Source organism: Chiloscyllium plagiosum, unplaced genomic scaffold (genome assembly GCF_037043375.1).
Source record: "Chiloscyllium plagiosum isolate Xiang-an unplaced genomic scaffold, Cpla_swu_hap1 HiC_scaffold_22, whole genome shotgun sequence".
In the NCBI taxonomy this organism is placed as follows: domain Eukaryota; kingdom Metazoa; phylum Chordata; class Chondrichthyes; order Orectolobiformes; family Hemiscylliidae; genus Chiloscyllium; species Chiloscyllium plagiosum.
Genome location: NW_028270160.1, coordinates 21,748,765 through 21,772,716, shown reverse-complemented (window position 1 = coordinate 21,772,716; position 23,952 = coordinate 21,748,765). Strand labels below are relative to the sequence as shown.

The following is a 23,952-nucleotide window of genomic DNA, read 5'->3' as shown; positions in this document are numbered from 1 at the left end:
CAGTAACTTGTCTTCCTTATAACCAAGCTCTCCCTTTACACAAATGTTGGCAGTGACAGGGGTGAAGGCTTACTGTGCCTACTCATCTGCCTGAGAGTGGCAGCCAAGATGGCTGATGCCAGCAAATCTGATCAGGGAGGGGGGCTCTCCCTCAAAAGGTATAACTTTCTAACAGTACTGGACACACTAGATGCAGGGATGGTATGTTCCCTGTTCGGGGAAAAAACATCAGGGCTCACAATCTCAGAGAATGGGACTGACAATTTAGGATGGAGATAAGGAAATATTTTGTCACTCAAACTGTAGTGAACCTGTGGAATTCTCCACCACAGACAGCTGAGAAAGCCAAAATTACTGAATGTATTCAAGAAATAGATAAGTTTCTAGATGTTCAAGCATTCCACAAATATGGGGGAAAATGAGAATGAGGCTATAGGATAGAGAACCAGCCATGATCCAATTGAATTATGGAACAGAGCCAAATGGCCTGCTTATGCTCTTATTTTCTATGTTTACAGAAAGATGATACTGGTGAATAAGAACAGTAAGGAGTGGCTGTTAAAGGATATGGTTATCATGGACATTGGAAGAATCCTGGGGAATGGAGGGAGAAAACTGGGAGAGTCACAGTGAGCCCACAGGCAGACAAGGAAAGATGGGGACTACATATTTATTGTGAGGAACTCAATGGGATAATTCAGTGTGCTGGGGAGGGAGGAAAAGCAGATAAGTCAACTAAGGGGTGGTGTAAGGATGTAGTTGGGCACAGGAATCTAGATTTGAGTGGAATAAAGGGCAATAACCAAGAATGTCCATGGAGGTAGTGAAAAGGCCGATAGTCTCAGAGAGAATGAAGCAGGTCAGAGAGGACATCAAAGGTCAGGAGAAAATAATCTACAATGATGGACACAAATTATAGTCTAGAGGAGAAGGGTAGGTGGAGAAATTATAAAAGGAAAACTTTAGAACCACCATCTTTCTGAAAACCATTTTTCAAAAGAAGGACTCTCAGAAAATGCACCACACAAATAGGAGGGGCCCCAGAGCTGTCTGCACATGTTCCCGCAGTGTGCAAACACACCAAGGTGAGGTAATCAAAACAGAAACTGAAAAGTCCCATTACTCACAGCTCTCAGTTAAGGGCTTTGCACTCAAGTTAAGCATTTGTTGCAGAATAAAGATAATTAAGCTCTTTCAGCGCCGAACAACATCACAACCATGTCTGTCATTCATTAATCCTTTGATAAGAAGGGAACCCAAGAATCAACAGCAGCAGTGATGGTGCTGGGTGTTTATTCTACGTGTAGCTGGGCTGGAGCACTCATAGGCTCTTGCATCTGGAAGATGAAGACATGGGACTGAAACTGTTATGCAGTCAGTACCTGGAAAATAAAAAAAACACATCTTACTCCTGATACTGCATCACAGATCTATACTTCCATGAGAGATGTTTCACCAAGTTAACCCAGTGGCTGTATTAGCTTTATAAAGGTTGAAATGAATAAGGAAGAGGAGAGACAGGATGAACAACACCAACAGGACCAGATATTCGAGACTCAGGGACTGCTTTGTGGATAAAGAAGCATCACCTGAGGTGGAAATCCAGATGTAACAAGAGAGGGCATTCTGACAGCATTTCAACTGCAAGGAGATCAGTGAAAAGCAGTTCCACAGGGGTCTCTGTATGACTGGTGAAGCTATCACGTATATTCGTCGCCTCCTGCAGGCAGTTCTGTAACCATGCAGCTTGGAAGGCAATAGTACCGTGGCACTGAAGATCACAGCCTTACTGAATGTCTGTGCCACTGGCTCCTTTCAAACCTCAGCTGGGAATATATGCAGCATCCCCCAGTCAATAGAGTTCACCAGTATCTTTTACAGGAAGGCAATGCAATTTGTCTCATTAAGCTTTTCCCAAGGCACCAGATAATCAAACCTTTCAAGAGTTGACAGGTTTAGTTAAGGACTCCAAGCCTCCTCTAATTCTGAGATGCCATCAGTTCTACTTGGCAGTTTGAGAACCAGGGGAATACGGAACTGGATTTTTGATGAGGTTAAGACAACCAGCAGAGCCATGTGACTTTGGTTTAACCTTTAATGAGATACTTAGAGACCGTTTGGTCTTTAGGATTAGTGATGTAACCATGCAAAAACACCTACTAGCTGAAGCCAAATTGGACTTCACGCACTACAACTGGCTTTATCATCAGAAAATGCAGCAAACGGAGCATATGAATTGCAGGGTATTTCGATGGAAGTAGACATTCTCGCCAGTCTGACTGAGCTTGGGGAACGCCACTTGAGTGAAGAAAATTGCATTGCCTCATTCCAGACATGTCCTGAACAGAGGAACTCCAGGTCAGCCCATAGCAAAATCCCAAAACAAAGCCAAGCTTTGGCCAAATGGTTAAAATTTTCTTCAGGCTTCGGGCTGGCAGGCCTTTATAACTTGTGGACTTGAGACAGCAAGGAAGTCCCACTTGAACTAAACTGAATAAGAGGTCTCATAGACCAGCATTTCGGAGAGTGCACACACTTGGAAGTCCACTTACATGTGGTTTGGAACAGTTAAACTGCATTAGCAGCATCCTAATCATAACGAATCAAAATAAACATTTGGTTAAATGGTCATCCAGTTACAGTGGAGGTCGATACAGGTATGGCTGTTTCCGTGATCACAGAACCAATCTTTAACAAAATTCGCTCCAGACTCCAGCCCTTAAGTTTGCACAAGACCTCAGCTAGACTGAGAACCTATACCAGAGAACCTTTACAGATTAAGATTACAACTTAATCACCTATGAGACGCAGCTGGTTCAGTTATCACTGATTGTAGTAAAAGGCTCGGGCCCAAGCTTGATGGAATGCAATTGGTTGAGAAAGATTCACCTGGATTGGCTCAACATTTTTTGATTAAAAATAGCTGCCTGAGAGAAGTCATAATTAAATACCTAGACGTTTTTCAGGAAGGATTAACAAAAGGATCCAAAGCCACCTTGCATGTTGATCAGGAAGCAATTCTGCAAGGCCTATCCACTGCCATTTGCCTTATGGGCAAAAGTACAGGCAGAGTCAGGAGATTGGAAAGCGAAGGAGTTATCAAACCAATCCAGTTTGCAGAATGGGCAGCACTGGTCATACCTTTGTGAAGCCCCAATGGGTTGGTTCAACTTTGTGAGAATTTTAAACAAATAGTAAACTGCTTTTCACAGCTGGATAAATACCCAATCCCTTGCAGAGCAGATTCATACACAATGCTGGCAGGGGTCTGTCCTTCATGAAGCTGGACATGAACCATTTATGTAGATGGTGTGCTAATAACAGGGAAGACTAAAAAGGAGCACCTACAGAACTTGAGCCTAGCTCTTGGATGTTTCTCCCAGAGGGCATATGTTGTAGAAGGGAACCCAAGTGACCTATAAAAGCAGATTACACCAGGTTGGAAGATAAATTGAGGACAATCAAAGGAGTCACAGCTCCCACATCTGTACCGGAGCTTAGGTCTTTCCTTGGGCTGGTGAACTATTACAGGAAGTTCATGCCTAACCTGGCACCTTTGCAACAATTCTTAAAAAATGGTCAGCCTTCGAAATGGTTGCATAGCCATGCCATAGCTTTCAGGGAATTGAAGAAACAGCTATCATCTTCTAAGGTGTTGATACACTTTAATCCCAAGTGAAATCTGGTATTGACATACAGTGCCTCTGCATACGATATCTGGGTAGATTTAGCTCATAGGCGGCCGAATGGAGAGAAATGTCCGATAGTCTATGCATTCAGGACTTTGGCTAATGCAGAGAATAAATACACCCAGATAGAGAAGGTAGGTTTGGGGTCATGTTTGGAGTCAGGACGTTCCACCAATACCTTTAACGAACATAAATTTGTAATAATACCAGACCACAAACCACTGCTAGGTCTACTTAAAGAGGACACAGCAGTGCCACCCATAGCTTCAGGATGAATTCAGTGGTGAGGTCTAATACTAAGTGCATATAATTACAAGTTGAAATCATATGCACTTGAACTGCAAAAAGATGAAGAGGAACACATATACAAGGTATTCGCCAAAAACGGATATCCTCGCAATTTCGTCAACAGATGCCTAAGGGAAAGACAACGGAACGAGGACATGCCGCAACCCAAAGGACTAGCCACACTACCATACATCAAGAACATCTCTGAACTGACAGCCAGACTACTGCGACCACTAGGACTTATAACAGCACACAAACCAACAGCCACACTCAGACAACAACTCACCAGAACGAAGGACCCGATACCCAGCATGAGCAAAACTAATGTAGTGTACAAAATCCCATGCAAGGACTGCACAAAACACTATATAGGACAAACAGGAAGACAGCTAACGATCCGCATCCACGAACATCAACTAGTCACGAAACAACACGACCAGCTATCCCTAGTAGCCACACACGCAGACGACAAGTAACATGAATTTGACTGGGACAACACTACCATTATAGGGCAAGCCAAACAAAGAACAGCCAGGGAATTCCTAGAAGCATGGCACTCATCCACAAACTCCATCAACAAACACATCGACTTGGACCCAATATACCGGCCACTACAGCCGACAGCTGAAACTGACAACCGAAAGCGGCAGGGACAGGCCACTATAAATGCCGGAGGAAACACCACAGAAGCGCTTCACAGGAGGCTCCCAAGCACTGAGGATGTCACCTAGACAGGGGACGAAACGTTTGCAACAAAAACTTCCAGCTCGGCGAACAGAACCACAGCAACGAGCACCCGAGCTACAAATCTTCTCACAAACTTTGAACATCTTTTGCAATATATGGACTACTGAAAGTGTTGGTCACAGATTATGGGCCATCCTTTACCAACAGGAAATGTGACTATTTCCTAAAATGAAATAGTATTCATCATGCAAGGACAGCTCCATACTATGCATCATCCAATAGTCTTGGAAAACAAACAGTCCAACCTTTGGTGGCAGGCTTGAAGAAACAGCCTACAGCTTCATTAGATACCACACTTTCCTGATTCTTATTTATCAGATCACCCATCATGCAATTACAGGAATAGCTCCAGCAGAGTTGCCAATGGGGGAGAAGACCATGCACCAGGTTAAATCTGACCTTCTCAGACCTTGGAGGGGGGCGGTGAAATAGCATCAGGAATGCCAATGCTGGATAGAAGGCTACTAAGCAAGAAAGACAGTTTACTTCAGGGGATGAAGTTTAGTGTAGGAACCACAGGAATGGCAATGCATTAGTAACAGGCATAGTCGATGCGAGGTCAGGTCCAGTGACATATAAAGTTTAGGTAGGTGAGATGGTCCTGAACAGGCACGTGGACTATATGAAAGGTGTAAACTCACAAGCTGTATGGAATCAAAACATACCCAGCTCCTTGACTGCCTTTCTGACTGTTTTGGAACTGGTGGCTTCGCCCTCTCCATCAAGCATTGAAGATACCTCAGAATTGGAGATGGACACGGTAGACATCACCATCTCGTTGCCTTTGTTGCCTGAATAGAAGAATGAATTTCTTCCGAGATGCTCTGGGTGTAAGAGGTGAGCTACTGTATGTTACACGTGAGCCGTGCCTGAGGCAGAGCTAGAGCAACCAGACCTGGTGCTAAAATAAATGGAGGAGCTACAAAAAAAAGGCCTATGTCCTTGAACTCAGAAAGGGAGGGAAGTAGTAATTGTAATGAGGTCAGACAGGTGGACCTCATAGAATAAGAGTTCCCTGATTGGGGCTGTTAATCTGGTCCAAATAGGGAGTCCTGGCTGACAGATATAAAGGAGTGGCAGAGGTTCTGTTCACTCTGAGGGAGATGAATCAGTGTCAAAGACTCTCCGTGTGTAAATAAAGTGTGACTTGGTGATTGGATGCCAGCCTCTGTGGAGTTATTTCAGTGGGCAGCAAGGCACCTTGGCAGTGACCTATCAGTGACAATGGTATCTCTCATACAACTAAGTAGATAGGAAACTCGTGTGAGTCACATTCCCATGGCATTCTGCAGACTTGAGCAAATAGACTAGAGGCCCCTGTGCATAAGAGTAGATACCAGTCTTTCAGCAGGATTTGGCTCTCCACAATGGCAGCCAAGTGGCTCACCTCCTGAGGCCACAACATCAGACAGATGTTGTGCACAGATTCTCCAGCCCTTTGCTGAACGGCCTACTGTTGCTCCTACATCTTACGGTGTTGTGGTTAGCAGGGAAAGCAGAGCTTGCTCATTTACAGACACAGGAAACAAAGTTCCAGAGCCGCCATGTTTCTTATTTTATGGCTCACCCACATAAATCTGTAAAACATGAAGTGCCAATTGGACTAGAGTTTAGGTACATCCAGAATTAATTGTACACAATTAATCATTCTATTACATAACATTCAAGCCAAAAAGGAAAATTCTCATTATGTACAGTGATATGGTAACTTTATTTTAAACCAATTTTGACACAAGCTCTAGTGTCATATTTTAGCATTCAGAAGCTTGCCTTTATAGCTCTCTATGGCCTTTACAATTATTCCTTTCCCCTTTTTCCTTCATTACATTTAATGCAGGCCTGAGCTTACTAAACAAAATGAAACACTTATCAATTGCATTAGAAAGACTGTTATAAATCTTTGAAGACATATAAAACACACAGTCTGTAATATATTGTAGCCAATATGCACCTGGTGGAATCAACGTCCTTTGCATTATTATTATTGCAGTAAGAGCAGGGGTGGAGAAAGAGATTGAAGAATGTAAATAATGAATTAACCTTCATTTATATACACAGCATTTAAGGTAGCTAATTACCTGAGAAAGCAAATCTGTACTCTTGACCTTTACATATTGTTCTCTCTTCCTTTCTTTACTTTGGTTAATCCTATAAATGGGCTCTATTCCTGCTCTGTACCAAGTCCGATAATAAAACCATAGACATTTCAACAGAGGAGGTAATTTAGTTCATTGTTGAAAACTGAAAGCCTGAGACACCACCTTATCTTGTCACACTCAATTACTGACAAACCTAGAGTACATTTGCAGAGTTATCTGTTCCTAATTTTGGACATCCTGCTTTATTTCTACACATTCCCACAATAGGTCTGATAAGGCTACAAATTCTAGAAAACTTACTCGCTTTTTGCAGCTACTGTAACACTCAGTGAATGTCAACATATCAAACATGTTGACTTACCTCTATGAAACTCCTTCAGTTGATGAATAGCATTATTTCTTTCTTCAATCAATTTTGCATTCTACTCACAAAAAGGAAAATGAATCAAAATTACACCAACAATGATCACAAGATTTTGCTCAGAGTTGCCATCACTGATTTACCATTTAGCTGTACAGGTTTTAGCATTTCTACTTTTGATTCTAAAATAACTTGAGATAGAATTGAGGTAATAGCTTCTTAACCACTGCAAAACAGTGTGAGAATGGCAGCTTCATTAAAGGCAGGACAGAGAGGGAGAGGGGGAGAGAGAATGGTCAGCAGCCTTTCCCAACATGACAAAGCATGGAAACAGCAGATTCACAAAGAGAAGAGTAGACCTGTGTGAGAAGGACAGCAGTGGGAGGAGATTAAAACCAGCAGCACAGTGTCCCCTTAAACTGTTTCTAACCTGTCAGAACTGAAATGTGACGTCATGGGAAAATAGATAGGTGACTACTCGGTTTCTTTTTCAGTGTCTCTTATGTTTTACCAAAGGATTTAAATCAGGAGACACATTGCAGCTCAAGACCACATTTGAGAAGTTCACTTTTAATATATTTAACATCCATATTAATGAACTAAACAGAATAGAGATGGCTGAGCAGGCAATGGAGTAGGTGGGATTTGGTGATGCCGCTGGGACCACATTTGCAGCAAGTGCTGCTTATTCAAGGAGAGTTGATTCAGTTTTGAGGAGTTCATGTCCAAGCAGCCGACACCTCAATACATCAGGTTGGGGAAAGGGAGATACCTGGATATTACCTTTCAGGAGTCAATCACACCCCTTCGATTAATTAAGCCAAATTTGCTCTTGGTCAGGGTGTGACCATGGATGAAACATGGATAGGGATCTAGAATTTAACTGTGAAGTATAGATCTGAATGTAGTGGAGGTATGTAAGAAGGTCACTACAATTGCCATGGGCGTTTTTAACTTTCAGGCGAAAGTGAGTACTGCAGATGCTGGAGATTAGAGTAGTGCTGGAAAGGCACAGCAGGTCAGGCAGCTATTGCCCTCTCAGCTACCTTCCCCAACCTCACTAGCACCCCCCTCCCCCCCACCACCATTTATCTATCGACTTCAGAGAATCCCAGCCTCATTCCTGATGAAGGGCTTTTGTCCAAAAAGCCGATTTTCCTGCTCCTCGGAAGCTTCCTGACCTGGTGTGCTTATCTAGCACCACTCTAATCTTGATTTTAATTTTCATATTGACTGGACAAATCAAATGGGCAAGAGTAACATGAGAAACTAATTTGTAGAGTGCATCAGGGATTATTTCTGAGAGCAGTACATTACAGAACCTAACCAGGAACAGGCTATTTCAGTTTAGTAATGTATAATGATGAGAAATATTAAGAGATCGCATTTTTAGAATCCTCTTTATAGCAATCTTGGCTTGAGAGAATTTCAAATTCAATTTGAGGGGTGAAGGTAACTGAAAATTTATAATAGAGGAACAAGGGAATGGCAATAGTTTAAACCAATACTTTGTCTCAATTTTCATGGTGGAGAACGTTATAAATATCTGAAAATAACAGAAAAGCAGAGAGAGGAAAGATCTATCATGAGTGACAAAGTATTTGACAAACTAATGGGACTTTAGGCAGACATGTCCTCAGGACCTGATGGCCTAAATCCAAGGGTTTCAAAGGGTTTCAGAACTTAGTGGATTCATTGAAGGGTCCAGTGGAATGGAAAACCCCCATTGTGACACCACTATTGCAGAAAGGATGTTATAGAAGTTATAGAATCCCTACACTGTGGAAATAGGCCATTTGCCCCAACAGATCCATAATGACTCTCCAATGAGTAACCCACCCAGACCCATTCCCCTACCCTATTACTCTACATTTTCCCTGACTAATGCACCTAACATACACATCCCTGAACACTATGGGCAATTTAGCACAGTCAATTCACCTAACCTGCAAATCTTTGTGATGTGGGAGGAAACTGGTGCACCTGGGGGAAACTTACAAAGACATGGGGAGAATGGACAAACTCCACACAGACAGACAGTTGCCCGACGCTGGAATTGAACCTGGGTCCTTGACACGGTGAGGCAGCAGTGCTAACCACTGAGCCACCATGCCACTTCTGGGATGGAGACAGAAAGCAAAAATTGTAGGGCAGTTAGCCTACTTGTGGATTTGGGAAAATGCTAGAATCCATTATTAAGGAAGAAATAGCATGACATTTAGAAAACCTTAATACAATCAGAGTCAATGTGGTTTTGTGAAAGGGAAATCATGTTTGATAAACTTACTTTGCTTGATAATAACAAGCAGAGTTGATTTGAAAAAAAAAAGGAATCAGGAGGTGTATTGCATTTGGATTTCCAGAAGGTATTTCATAAGGGGCCAAATAAAACATGATTGGACAAGATAGAAACTCCCAACATCAGAAGATGAAGAATTAGGATTTATGGGCACTTTACAGGTTGGAAAATCATGACAATTGGAATGCCACGAGGATCATTCCTAGGGCCTCAATTATTTACTATATGAAGTAATAACTTGGAAGGGGGGGCAGAGTATAACACACTAGAATTCATGGATGATACAAAACTAGGTGGAAGGGCATGTTGTGATGAGGACAGAATGAATCTGCAATATAGCCTATTGGGGCTACCCCAGCCCCAACCCCTTCCCATTTATCTTTCCACCCCCAAAGCTTCCAACCTCATTCCGGATGAAGGACCTTTGCCCGAAACATCGATTTTCCTGCTCCTCTATTGCTGAGAAGTTGAAGATTACAATAAGGAAGTCTCACTACAGCTGTACAGGTTGTTAATGAGGCTGTACCAGACATTGTGTATATGGTTTTGGCACTTGTATTTAAAAAATGGAGGCCGTTCAAAAGTGATTCATTAAGATTGTTCCTCAGACTAAGAGCTTGGTTTATTAGGATGTCTAAATAGGTTAGGCCTTTATTTCTTAGTGTTTAGAAGAATGAAGGATAATATTATTGAAAAATGCAAGTTTTTGAGCGGCCTTGACAGGGTAATTGTTGAGGAGATGTGTTCACTAGTGAGGGAATAAGGCCATTTAGCCCATTGAGTCTGCTCTGCCACTGAAGGAGCTCATGGCTGATGTGAGAATTATTAACTCCACTTTCCTGCCTGATGTGTCTATCTCAGCCTTGTATGTACTTTAATGACACAATCTCAACAGCCTTCAGCAGTAAGGACTTCGAAAGATTCACAACCATCTGACAGAAGAAAATTCTCATCTCTTTCTTAAATGTATCACCACTTAATCTGAAATGCCTCTGCTCCAAGACTCTCCCACAACCTTTCCCCACCTGCCCTGCCAAGTCCCTTAAAAACCTTGTTTGTTTCATTAATGTTGCCTCTCATTCTTTGGAACTCAACTGAGTACAGGACAATCTACTTAACCTCTCCTCATAAGACAGTCCCTTTATACCTAAGATCCAATTTAATAATACTGTAGCTTTCTCCAATGAAAAATTAGACAGCTAAGGTAAGGAAGGAGATATTGCAGTCACTCAGCATTGTTTCCATTTTTTCAATTTCCCTCCTATTGTTTCTTACTCTCACCTTCATATTGTCATGGAAATGATGAAACCGAGATTAGTGGCTGTGTCTGGAAGAGCTGGGGTATTTTTTAGGTGGTTATTTGTCAATGGAAAGTAATATTTAAATATCTGCATAAATTTAGAATTTATTTACTTTCTAAAATACTTAGTGAGGTAACCAATATAAGATGTAGGAATTTCAAGAGTTCAGATAATCTGCCTTCTCTTCTCTGCTACTTAAAGTGGTAAAAGGGATTCTTAAAACCTTTGCCAACTCGATCTTCTCCTCCAACAATACGATGAGACCGTTTTTCCCCCACCAGGATTCAGAGCATTAAACTACTTCTGTTGTTTCCCCACTTTATCAAAGGTTACTGTGCTAAATTCACCCAGGTTCCCCCATCACCTCACCTTGACTTTGCACCCTTCTCTAGTTCCACTCCAGTCTCAGTGCCATTCTCACAATGCTCTCCCACAGTTCACCTTGTCCAAGACACCTAGCTCCCACTTCCTCTTAACCAGAGCTAATGAAGCATTATCTATCTGAAATGTCAACGCTGTTCCTCTCCACAGATGTTGCCTGAGCTTCTGAGTATTTCCAATATTGTTTTGTTAGTATTCCATATAATCTGTTCACAACTTTAAAATCAAATCAATAAAATTTTCACTTTCATAACACCCCAATTCCTTTCCTGGTTCTGTTCTATTTGTGGTTCACTAGAACCAGAAATTGAACATAAGGTAAACTTGAACAGGGAATGCTTTATTATGCATCCTTTCAGCTCTATCGTCCTAGACAGTGCTTCTAGTCCCACCTCTGGGCTACCTGACCCACTCTATTAAAAGGGCAGCACACCTCATCACATTCACATTGGCTTGATATTGTTACTCTCAACTCATGAACTGCCCACTTCCCCACCAGGCCTCCTAACATCACCAACCTCTCCTGAAACACCCTTCCTCAACCCTCTGCCTTTAGTCCTACTACTCTGGAGTTGAAAGAAAGGCTGGAGACACAGAGTCATTCTGACATGCAGGCCTATAGTTCCTGTAGTTATACATGTGAATGTCTCTAACCAAATTTCCACCCTATTACAGCAGTAAAATGGGCCTCAGCCATGAGTTACCTTTGGTGTGTCTGATCAGTTCTCTCTGTCCATCACTTTTATCCTGTTCAAAGGCTTTTTTTGTAGTTTTACCATATCACACACCGGCATCTTCAAATCACAATTCCCCCCAACATCTCACTTCTGTTGCCCAACTATTTGGGACTGCCTTCATCCAATTTCATTCCTTTTTGTACAATCATAGTCAGAAAATGACCTGGAATAACATCTCTTCCCCTTCCACACCATTTTCCCTGAAGTTTCACTCCCCAGTAAAAATCCATTCTTAATGCCCTCATATTTTCAATCGACACAATTCCTCCCAATACCATCATCCAAAGCCACAACAGCACAGTCCACAAGTAAGTGGATGGCATCCAGCTCTTTCTCACCATCAGCCCTCTTGAACTGTCTCTGTCCCTGGTTTATCGCACTGCTTGCCAAAGTCTAGTATTCGATTAACAGAAATTGTCTCTTCTATGAAGTCCCCAGTGTATTTCACTATTTTAAAATAATAACAAATGGAAATTGGGATGATGTGCACTCTCTGCTTCTTTTTACAACAACCAATGGACTCACAGCATGAAGGCACAGCATAAATCCTAATTTGGAAAGATTATCCAGAAAAGGCACTGCTTTGAGAAATAGAAGTTTAAACATAAAACTGACTTAGTATGGTTAGACTTGGGTATATCTAAGTTTGCTGAACAGCTTTTTGCAAAGAACAAAGAAACATAGATAATTACAGCACAGGAACAGGCCCTTCGGCGAACCAAGATTGCACCAATACGTGATGCCTCTCTGAACTAAAATCAATTTGCCTCTACATGATCCATATCCCTCAAATCCTTGCCTTTTCATGATTCTGTGAAGATGTCTCTTAAATTTTGCTATTGTATCTGTCTCCATCACCTCCTCTGGCAGCACATTCCGGGTACTTACCAGATGCTTTGTAAACATTTCCCTCATATTTCCTTTTAACTTAACTCCTTCTACTTTAAACCTAGGTCCCCAAGTAACTTACATTTCTAGGAAAAAGACTCCAACTATCCATTTGATATATGCCTTGCATAACTTTGTAAACTTCCATAAGGTTACCACTCATCCTTCAGTATTCAAGTCCTCAGCAAAGGACTCAGCTTCATACCCTTACGCCCCCATCTTAATGAATTTTGGGCTCACCATGATGTCGAATTGTTTTTCCGCCTCCAGCTCTGCACTCACTCCTTTGGGCAGGACTCCCCCCTCTTTCCACTGATTCCTTTACCCACCTCCAGTACTCACCCTCCACTTGGACCGTTCTTCTGGCTTCTTACCTGCCCATGATCTCTTCAGTGAAAACTGCCAGCGTGACATCGGCTGTCTCAATGTCTCTGCTCCTCTCATCCACTCTAACTTATCCCCTTTTGAAATTGCTGCTCACAGGTCCAACCCTAACTTGGTAATTAAACCAGCCGAGAAAAGTGGTGCTGTTGTAGTCTGGCGCACTGATCCTTACCTTGCAGAGGCTCAACACTAACTCTTGGACACTTCTTTCTACAGCCCCCTGGACCATGACCCCACATCTGAACATCAAGATATTGTTGTGAGGACTGTCACCGATCTCATTACCTCTGGAGATCTTCTCCCCTATTGCCTCCAACCTTATAGTCTCCTAATCCTGGACAGCCTGCTTCTAGCTCCTTCCCAAATACAGAAACCAGTCTGCCCCGGTATGCCCATGGTATCAGTCTGTTCCTGCCCCATCAAACTCATTTCCTCCTGCCTGGACTCCATCCACTCTCCACTTATCCATACCCTGCTCACCTATAACCTCGATTCCTCTGATGCCCTTTGCCATTTCCAGTTCCCTGGCCCTAACTGCCTTCTGTTCACCACGGATGTCCAATCCCTCTATACCTCCATTCCCCACCAGGATGGTCTGAGAGCTCTTGACTTATTCCTCAACCAGAGGCCTGAATAATCTCCAACCAGTACTCCCCGCCTCTTGGCTGAATTTGTATTCTCACTGAACAATTTCTCCTTCAATTCTTCTCACTTCTGCCAAGTCAAAGGGCTAGCTATGGGCACCCGCATGGGACGCAGTTTTGCCTGCCTCTTTATGGGGTATGTGGAACAATCTTTGTTCCGGTCTTACATTTGCCCCCTCCCTCAACTCTTTTTCTGGGACTTCAGCGACCGTTTCTGTGCCACTTCATGCTCCCTCTAGGATCTTGAAAAATTTGTCCATTTTGCCTCCAATTTCCACCCCTCTATAACTTTCACATCTTCTATTTCTGACACTTCCTTTCCTTTCTTTGACGTCTCTTTCTCCATTTTGTGGAATAAACTGTCCACTGCCATCCACAACAAAGCCACTGACTCCCATAGCTTAGCTACCTTCACTACAGTTCTTTACATCCCACAGCTGCAGGGACTTCATCCCATTCTCCCAGTTCCTTCGCCTGTGTCATATCTGTTCAGTTGATGCCACCTTTCAAAACAGCCCTGCCAACATTGCTTGCTTCTTCCAAAACCATGGTTTCCCACTCATTGTGGTGACAGGGTCCTCAACTGCATCCAAGCTATCACCTTGCCCCTTCTCGTCACTCACAACATGATCAAGTTCCACTTGTCCTGACTTTTCATGCCGCCAATCTCCACGTTCAAAGGATCATTCTCTGCCATTTCAGACAACTCAAGTAAAACGCCACCACCAAACACCTCTTCTGCTCAGTTCCCCTGTCTGCTTTTCACAGGAATTATTCCCTCCAGGGCACCCAGTCCATTCCTCAAACACCACCACCACATCTCCCCTTCCCACAGCACTTCCCGATGTAACTGTAAAAAGTACAACAACTGCCCCTTCACCTCCTTCTTGCTCACCATTTGAGGGCCTAAATAGAATTAGTAGGTGAAGCAGCATTTCCCTTGCACCTCCTCCAATCTTGTGAATTGTACTTGCTTCACCCAATGTGGCCTACTCTACATTAGAGAAACCAAATGCAGACTGGGGGATTACTTTGCGGAATTCCTCCAGTCTTTGTGTAAACCTGATCCCAACCTTCCAGTCATTTTAACACAGCATCCTGTTCGCGTGCTCACTTGTCAGTCCTGGGCATGCTGCAATGGTCCAGTGAACCACAGCGTAAACTGGAAGAATAACATCTCATCTTCATACTAGGCATTTTCCAACCTTCTGAACTTAATATTGAGTTCAGCACCTTGAAATTGCGAACCCACTTCCATTCCTTCCCTTTCTTTTTGCCTTGCTTGTTACATTCTCTGTTATCACGTCCTCTCTCCCTTCCCTCTAACCCAGTGGGATTTTGTTCTTTCCAGTCTGGCAGTTAGACACAGCATTGTTCTGCCATTTTCACATTCTGATCACTTAGTCTGAACTATCAACATCCTTTTTCCTACAGTATTCCAACCCTCCTCACCCCCCACCCCCAACTATTGCATAAATGCTGTCCCCTCCACACTTCACGCCAGCTCTGATGAAGAGTCACCTACATTCGAAATGTTAGCTTGCTCTCTCTCCATAGATGCTGCTTGACCCATTGTGATCGCCAGCAGTTTTTGTTTTCAGTGAAAACAAACCAAGTTTTTCCATCATTCCTCATAACTAACACTTCCCAAACAAGGCAACATCCTCGTAGACCATTTGAGTAGCCTCTCTAAAGCCTCCACGTTCTTCTGGTGACATGGCAACCAGAACTATACACAATGTTCCAAATGTTAAATACTAAAGTTCTATACTGCTGCAACATGACTTGCCAATTTTTATACGCTAAGCTCTGATTGCCCACCTTATCCACTTGTGTTGCCACTTTGACGGAACTGTATGTCTCAACCCCTCTGTTTATTGATGTTAGTAAGGGTCTTGCCACTTACTGTATACTTCCGTCCTGCATTATATCTTTCAAAGTGCATCATCTTGCATTCGACTGGATTTAACCTCATCTGCCATTTCTCCACCCACATCTCCAGCCTTTCTATATGCTGCTGTATCCTCTGGCAATTTCTCCTCACTATCTCAGTTCCTCCAATCTTTGTATCATCCACAAACTTACTAATCAGGTCACCTACATTCTCCTGAAAACCAATTATATTCAGCAAACTTTGTTTTAACCAGCACCCTATGAACTGGCACTTTTGATAACTAGCAAAGATGATATACCTCAAATATGGTGAAGTTTCCTTTCTTATTTTGTCTAATTATCATAGTTTATAAATTTATTTACTTCAATGTAAATATACATCTTGTTCAATTGAATAGCCTCATGAAATATCAACAGTCAATTCAATTTCATGTCAATTTCTCCTCAAAGACCATGATCTACTGTGACGTTCAAGTAGTCAGTTGAGGGTGTGAGTAAAAAGGCTCCCTGCTGCTAAATTTTGTTTAAGGCAAAGTTGATTTATTATTTATTGATTTATGCTGTAAATAAAGTATGACAGTGATGTGTATATACCTTGCATTACATTTCTATTACTTAGTGTGTGTTTTTACATTGATTATGTGGACCTCTTGATCATCTGGAATATTTAATTAATTGGCACACATGGTCCCACAAATTAATAAAAAGTTTGTTTTACAATACAGACAACAGGGGTCCGAACACTGATTCCTGCGGAACTCTACTAGCTTGAGATCTCCAGTCAGAAAAATACCCTTCTACTGCTACTCTCTGTCCTCTATGCCAATTCTGTATCCATCTTACCAGCTCACCACAGATCCCATTTGATTCACCTTTTGTTTCAGCCTACCTTGAGCAATCTTGTCAAAGGCCTTGCTAAAGTTCAAAAAGACATCTAGCACTGTGCCCTCATCAATCAACTTTGTCACTTCCACCAAAAACCATTTGGTGGAAGTTTGTGAGACACGACATTCCCTGTACAAAGCCGTGCTGCCTATCACTAGTAAGTCATTTTTTTCCAAATAAGAATCTTCTCAAATAATTTCACTATGGATTAAGTCTGTTGCCCTCCTTAAAAAAAGGAACAACATTGGCTATTCCTCAGTCCTTTGGGATCTCTCCTGTGACTTTTCTTTTGCAAACATTATACAATTTCCTCTAGCATTCTTTTTGTACTCATGGGTTTTCTGGGATAGCAATAAAACATGATTTACATGGTGTTGCCAAAGTCAAAATCATTAGAAAGTCTGCATGCAGTTATAATTCTGCCCAGCCCTAAAACATATTAGGTTTACACATCCCACCTACTAGAAGCCATTGTTAAAAATAAGGGGTTGTCCATTTAAGGGACAGGTAATGAAAAACTCTCAGGAGATTGAGTGTCTTTGAAATTCCCTCTTCAAAAGCACTAGATGCAGAATCTTTAAATATTTTTGAGGACGAGGTAGATAGGTTCTTGATTACCAAGAGGATGAAAGGTTACTGGGTTGTGCAGGATTATAAAGTTGAGGTTAAAATCAGATCACTCATGATATTATTGAATGGCAGAGGAGGTGGGGAAAGCCATGTAGACTATGTTGCTCCTTGTTTACATGTTTGTAAATATGGCACATGGTCCTGATCCTATAAATGGGCACTTTTACTGATCTGGAAATTATTGATCCGACACTGGCTATGTGCAAAAGGAAACAACTTCATTTCCCAATCTGGTGTAAACTTACATTCCAAAATAATCAATTGGCCAGCCTTAAATGTAAATAATTTAAAGGTTGTAAGTGTTACGGTACTGAAATCAACTTCATTGGCTGGCAAACAAAGCTCTGTGCAAGTGTGCCCCTAAAGATACAAATCACATTATACCATAGGGTTGCCAACTGTGCATTGCATTTTATAAGTTCCATCTTGTAAACAGCTATCTAGACAACACCATACTGAACTGAATTTATAATTTAAAGAGAATGGGAAGAAACTGTGCCAACAGGTATTTGTAAAAATATGAATTTCTGTAGTGGTTTAGATTGCAATGTTTAATCAACACTTTGCAGCACATCCTCTGAAATGAAGATATCCTGTAACATGCTTGCCCTGCAAGAGGTTTTTGCAAAGATTTGTGTTGGGGCCCTTTCTTTCTTTTTTCAAACATTGATAACAAAATCAATTTGATAGAAACTCTACAATGTGGAAGCAGGCCATTCAGTCCACACCAACCCTGCGAAGAGCATCCCACTTCCTACCCTATCCCTGTAACTTGCATTTCCCATGGCTAATCCAACCAGCCTGCACATCCCTGGACACTATGGGCAATTTAACTTGGCCAGTCCACCTACTCTGCACATTTTTGGACTGTGGGAGGAAACTGGAACGCTCAAAGGAAACCCATGCAGGGAGAATGTACAAACTCCACACAGACAGCTGCCTGGGGGCGGAATGAAACCTGGGTCCCTGACACTGTGAGGCAGCAGTGCTAACCACTGAGCCACCATGCCGCTCTTCTTTACTGAATCAACTGTTAAATTTGTACATATATCATCATGATAGGTTATGTTTGCAATGGGGAAATAAAGGGAGTTGACAAGAGTGATGACGAATTAACAATTACCATAGCAAGGGATTCTTTCGGTGGAGCCACTCAGGTCCCTGCCTGGCTCAGAACCTTGTGCACTGTCTTAATACTACTTCTGCCTGTATAAATTATTTAAAAATGAAACACTATTTTATAAAGGATGTGTTTCTTAGAAATGATGTGGCTGAGAGAAGACACATTAATAGCAAGGGAATCATACCATTATATGATGAATGTGCATATAACATTTGGGAAGGTTGAGTGACTCATTGCCAAATGCTGAGAAAATATAACAATACTCCTCAGCAATAAAAATAAAATCTGAAACTTCAATAATTATCTCAAACATAGAGAACTCCTACACTTAATGGAGAGATAACTGGAAGAAACCGCCTAAGATACAAATAGAATTTCCTGCTCAATAATGTATACTAATGTGAATTTAAAATTATATTTTAAGACCATAGTGTTTGATTGACTGAGCAAATGATAACATTACACATTATTAAGATGAGGTCAATTTTATTTAGAATACCTTAATTACTACATGAATTTGATATTGAATGAGGATGAAATTCAAAACTAAATATATTTTTAGTCTGGACGAGATCATTTTATAATTCAATAATTTTTAAAATTTCATGTTTAGATTACTTCATGTATGGTCCATCAACATGACTGGTTAAATATTTTAACTTTACTTAGCTTTTACTTTCAGTATTCTTGAGCCAAAGAGGACCTATATTATAGGTTTACATATTTCCATTAAACAATTAAAGGAAGGCATATTTTATGCAACACATTAGAAAAGCATATTGCAATTACCTTTTATAATCCCTTCTCAAGATTCATAACACTATGCTGCATGATCACAATTGTTAATTATATCTTAATACAATTACAATAGATTTCCATCAAAGTCACAACCTATTCAATGGCTACTCCATTGACCCAGAATCCACTAAATAGTCAATTATTTTTAATTAAATAATTAACTTTGGAATACATTCAATAGATGAATATATTAATACGACAATAAATGAACAATGCACAAAATTAACAGAAGTTAATGAAAAATTCTATTACTGCAACATTACCAATGATCTGCAGCATAAGGCCTATATAAACAAAGACAGTTTCTTACCTCAGTTCCATTGTCCAGCTTAAGGATAATAAATAGAGTTATGTGACTGATGGCTTGTTTTTACAATAAATCAAAATTTGTATTCATGCAACATCCCATGAGAGAAATTTAATGTTTGCTTTTTGTAGCAAAATTCTAAACATTTTAATAACAAAATGCAATTAAGATACAATACCTCATTTTGCAGTAAGCATTTCTATAAATGCCATTCAAATTTATAATTAAGAAGGAATTGAATAGACCAGTTATAATTAGTAATTAACTAGTCAATCTGTGTGGTGTTTCACATAAGGAGTTGAGAGCAAGTGAAGTATTCTAAGGTATTAGAAGGAAGCTAACTGGACACAGAAGGAAAAGAAGAATAAGAGGGGAGAAGAGGAGAGAAAAAGGAAGAAAAAGTGAGAGAAAGGGGTATGGGAGATGATAGAGGAGAGGTATTTGTCAGAAGAGAAAGATAGGCATAAATTGAGCAGGATAGAGAGACAGACAAAGAAAGAAGCATTACAGGAGAAGAATGGAGTGTAAAATAGAAAATGATGGCATTGACGAGGCATATAGGCGGTAATAGGGAAATAAGAAGAAAAGGGTTTCAGGAAGACGGGGGGGGGGGGGGGGGGGGGGAGAATGGGAAAAGGATGGGAGACAGGATAAAGAGAGTTAAGGGAAGGAAAAGGATGAGCAAGGTGACATTTGGAGAAAGAAAAGATATTGGAAGATATTTAGCCAATTAAAGCAGTTGGAGAGAAGAGGTGCAGGATAGAACCCATCTTATTACATGGTGGAAGAGGATTCAGTTACTGGAAACAAAACTGTACTAGACCAGTCAGGACAGAATAGGCCTATTTGCCTGTTTTAGTGAGTTGGGAAAGGCAAGAGCCAGAATGTGCCTCAGGATGGGGTGGTATTTAAATAGCTTGAAGATTTGTCAACATGGAGGGAACAGGATCAATCACGTCATGAAAGCAGGTGTGGGAGGGGATGAAAAACAGCACGAGGAATGTGTACAGCCAAATTGATTCAGTGATGAAATAGATAACAGGTATAAATGGATGTCACATATAGGAGTTGTCAATAGATTATTTTTGGCAAGCTTAATTAGCTTATGCTTGAGGGCTCTTGTGTCCCTGCTCTGGGCTAGGAAGCCTGGATTCAATCCCTTGTCCTCCAAAGTTGTGTAATAACATCTTTGACCAGGTTACAAAGGAACCTTGATTATCCGAATATCAATCATCCAAATTTCCAAAGACGACTTCATGGTCTCGCAAAAACGTTACAGGTATTCGATTTACCACACTGAAGAACATGTGAAAAAGCTGACAAAAACAAAGAAACACAAGCAGCCCAAGCATCAGCAACTGGATATTTTTTGGGTAAGGGTTAGTTACACAGCCCTTTGCAAAAGTAAGTGTTCTACATTACTGTACAGGTATTCCCGTCACTTTACCAGGCCGTACATTAAGAAAAATGGCTGAGAACATCAATGCATGTATGAGGCTGTACTTCTGTCTTTCTATCGCGAGACTAGGTTCCTAGAAACTGACAAATACTGCTGCAATTGTAGAAGCCGTTCAGGACTTGGTTTAATACTGCCTTCACCACTCCTTGCCAAATGGTAACTACTGCTGCATTTTTAAAAAGATTCATCATGTTATCATTGCTTTATTTTGTTCATTATGTGAAATCTGCACTCAATACATTAAAATTATAGATTTAAACAAATTCTCTGGTAGAGCAGAGTGTTAGGTCAGCATGGCTTCCTTTGTTTAAGGTAAAATCGATTATCCGAATAATCAATTCTCTGAATGAAATAGTGCCCACCCATCTCATTCAGATAATCGAGGTTTTTCTGTAATTAGAAAATGTCTATTGCATTTTTTAAAAGCATAATGTAATGTGTCCATCATATCCACAGGCTATGTGGGTCAGCCATGGGAAATGCAGAGTAACAGGGATAGGGTGGGCAGTGGGTCTGGGTGGGGACTCAATGGGCTGAATGGTCTCCTTCCACACTATTTTCTATAGGAGGGTATATACAGGAACTATTACCAAGTGTATAATCTCGATGATCCACAAAGTAATTAAAGAAGTCTATATGTATAGGATAGTCAGTCAGTTTTGAACTACTGGAAGAATACTAACCTCATCTCTTATTCTCTCATTTTCTTTTATCAATTCTTCACATTCATCAATTGCTACAATAGAGGAAAAAGACACCACATAAAAATTAAGTCAGTACAATTTTCAATTATTCCTCCAGGAGGTCACATTGTAGAGTTACCAATGGTTATTCATCGAGCTTAAAATACTGGAAAGAGGTATTTATCCACAATTCAAAGCTCCATATTAAAATCACACCCAATAAAGGATAGATATTTGGGTAAGATTATCATACATAGTATTAAAAGGACAAGTAAGAAAATATTATACATAGGATGAATAGACTATGGAATGGTCTGCCACAAACTACATTCTTTAACAAGGGAACTACAAAGCTATTTGATAGTCAGCATTTTTATTCCTACATTCATTTAACTTATGTTTATCAATGAAAAGCAGCATGGTTTTGAATTTTCTGTGCTGCTTGGATATTCTTCTTAAGCTGCCGTTTGAAATAGCCACATGAAAATGTATTCACGTACTCTTGGAACTTTTGTGCAATCAGATGATACTTATGCTAATTTCTGCTCAGGCAGAATAATGACAACTTAAAATTACAGTCATAGAGTTATAGAGATGTACAGCATGGAAACCGATCCTTCAGATCAACTTGGCCATGCTGACTGGATATCCCAAATTAATCTAGTCCCATTTGCCAGCACTTGACCCATATCCCTCCAAATCCTTCCTATTCATGTATCCATCCAGATGCCTTTTAAGTGTTGCAATTGTACTAGCCTCCACAACTTTCTCTGGCAGCTATTGCATACACCCTCTGCATGAAAAAGTTGCCCCTTAGGTCCCTTTAAAATTTTTGCCCTCTCATCCTAAACCCATGCCCCCTAGTTCTAGACTCCCCCAACCCCAGGCAAAAGACTTTGTCTATTTACCCTATCCATGCCCCTCATAATTTTACAAAACTCTATAAGGTTGCCTCCGATGCCCCTGCCCATTCAGCCTCTCCCGATAGGTCAAACCCTCCAACCCTGGCAACATCCTTGTAAAACTTTAGTGAACTCTTTCAAGTTTCACAACATCTTTTCTATAGGCAGGAGACTAGGATGGCAGACAATATTCCAAAACTGGCCTAACTAATGTCCTGTACAGCCGCAACATGACCACCAACTCCTGTACTCAATGCTCTGACCAATAAATGAAAACATACCAAATACCTTCTTCTCTCTCCTATCTACCCGAGACACCACTTTCAAGGAGCTATGAACCGGTACTCCAAGGTCTCTTTGTTCAGCAACACTCCCCAGGACCTTACCATTAAGTGTACAAGTCCTGCCCTGATTTGCCTTTCCAAAATGCAGCACCTCACATTTATCTAAATTAAACTCCGTCTGCCATTCCTCGGCCCAATGGCCCATCTGATCAAGATTCTATTGTACTCTGAGGTAACTTTCTTCACTGTCTACTACACCTCCAATTTTGGTGTCATCTGCAAACTTACCAATCATACCTCCTATGTTCACATCTAAATCATTTATATAAATGACAAAAAGCAGTAGACTCAGCGCCGATCCTTGTAGCACACCGCTGGTCACAGGCCTTCAGTCTGAAAAGCAACCCTCCACTACCACCCTCTGTCTTCTACCTTCGAGCCAGTTCTTTATCCAAATGGCTAGTTCTCCTTGTATTCCATGTGATCTAAACCTGTTAACCAGTCTACCAAGAGGACCCTTGTCAAACACCTTACTGACGTCTATATAGGTCACATCCACTGCTCGGCCCTCATCAATCCTTTTTGTTACTTTTTCAAAAAAAACAATCAAGTTTGTGAAACATGATTTCCCACGCATAAAGCTGTGTTGACTATCCCTAATCATTCTTTGCCTATCCAAATACATGTAAGTCCTGTATCTCAGGATTCTCTCTAACAACATGCCTACGACTGATATCAGGCACACTAGTCTATAGTTCCCTTGCTTTTGCTTACAACCCTTCTTAAATAGCGGCACCTCGTTAATCCACCTTTAGTCTTCCAGCACCTCACCTGTGACTATCGATGATACAAATATCTCAGTAAGGGGCCCAGCAATCACTTCCCTAGTTCCCACAGAGTTCTAGGGTACACCTGATCAGGTCCTGGGGATTTATCCACCTTGATGATTTTAAGACATCCAGCACTTCCTCCTCTGTAATATGGACATTTTTCAAGATGTCACCATCCATTTCCCCACATTCTGTTGTGCCTTCCTTGTCCTTCTCCACAGTAAACACTAATGCAAAATACGCGCTTAGCATCTCCCCCATCTCCTGTGGTTCCACACATAGGCTGTCTTGCTGATCTTTAAAGGGTCTTAGTCTTGTTTAAACAATTCTAAACATTGTC

The 23,952-nt window shown here is 41.1% G+C and overlaps 1 protein-coding gene across 9 annotated transcripts in view; it reads right to left on the bottom strand.

Annotated features, from left to right (window-relative positions):
• The window catches only part of shtn1 (shootin 1), a 106,888-nt gene that overhangs the window by 79,224 nt on the left and 3,712 nt on the right, over nt 1–23,952 (bottom strand). For 2 of the 9 annotated variants that reach the window (XM_087998844.1, XM_087998843.1), the window contains exons 1-4: nt 21,597–21,649; nt 7,185–7,245; nt 6,112–6,301; nt 1,128–1,382 (exon numbers count right to left, since the gene is read on the bottom strand). Coding sequence is in view for 5 of the 9 variants with exons in the window: in XM_087998843.1 (XP_087854969.1) it covers nt 1,128–1,164 (37 nt within the window). In the remaining 4 variants the exon portion in view is untranslated. Of the gene's footprint in view, nt 1–1,127; nt 1,383–5,389; nt 5,516–6,111; nt 6,302–7,184; nt 7,248–21,596; nt 21,650–23,952 lie in introns of those variants that run through there. The other 7 variants (XM_043712831.2, XM_087998845.1, XM_087998840.1 and 4 more) reach the window with 6 other exon arrangements.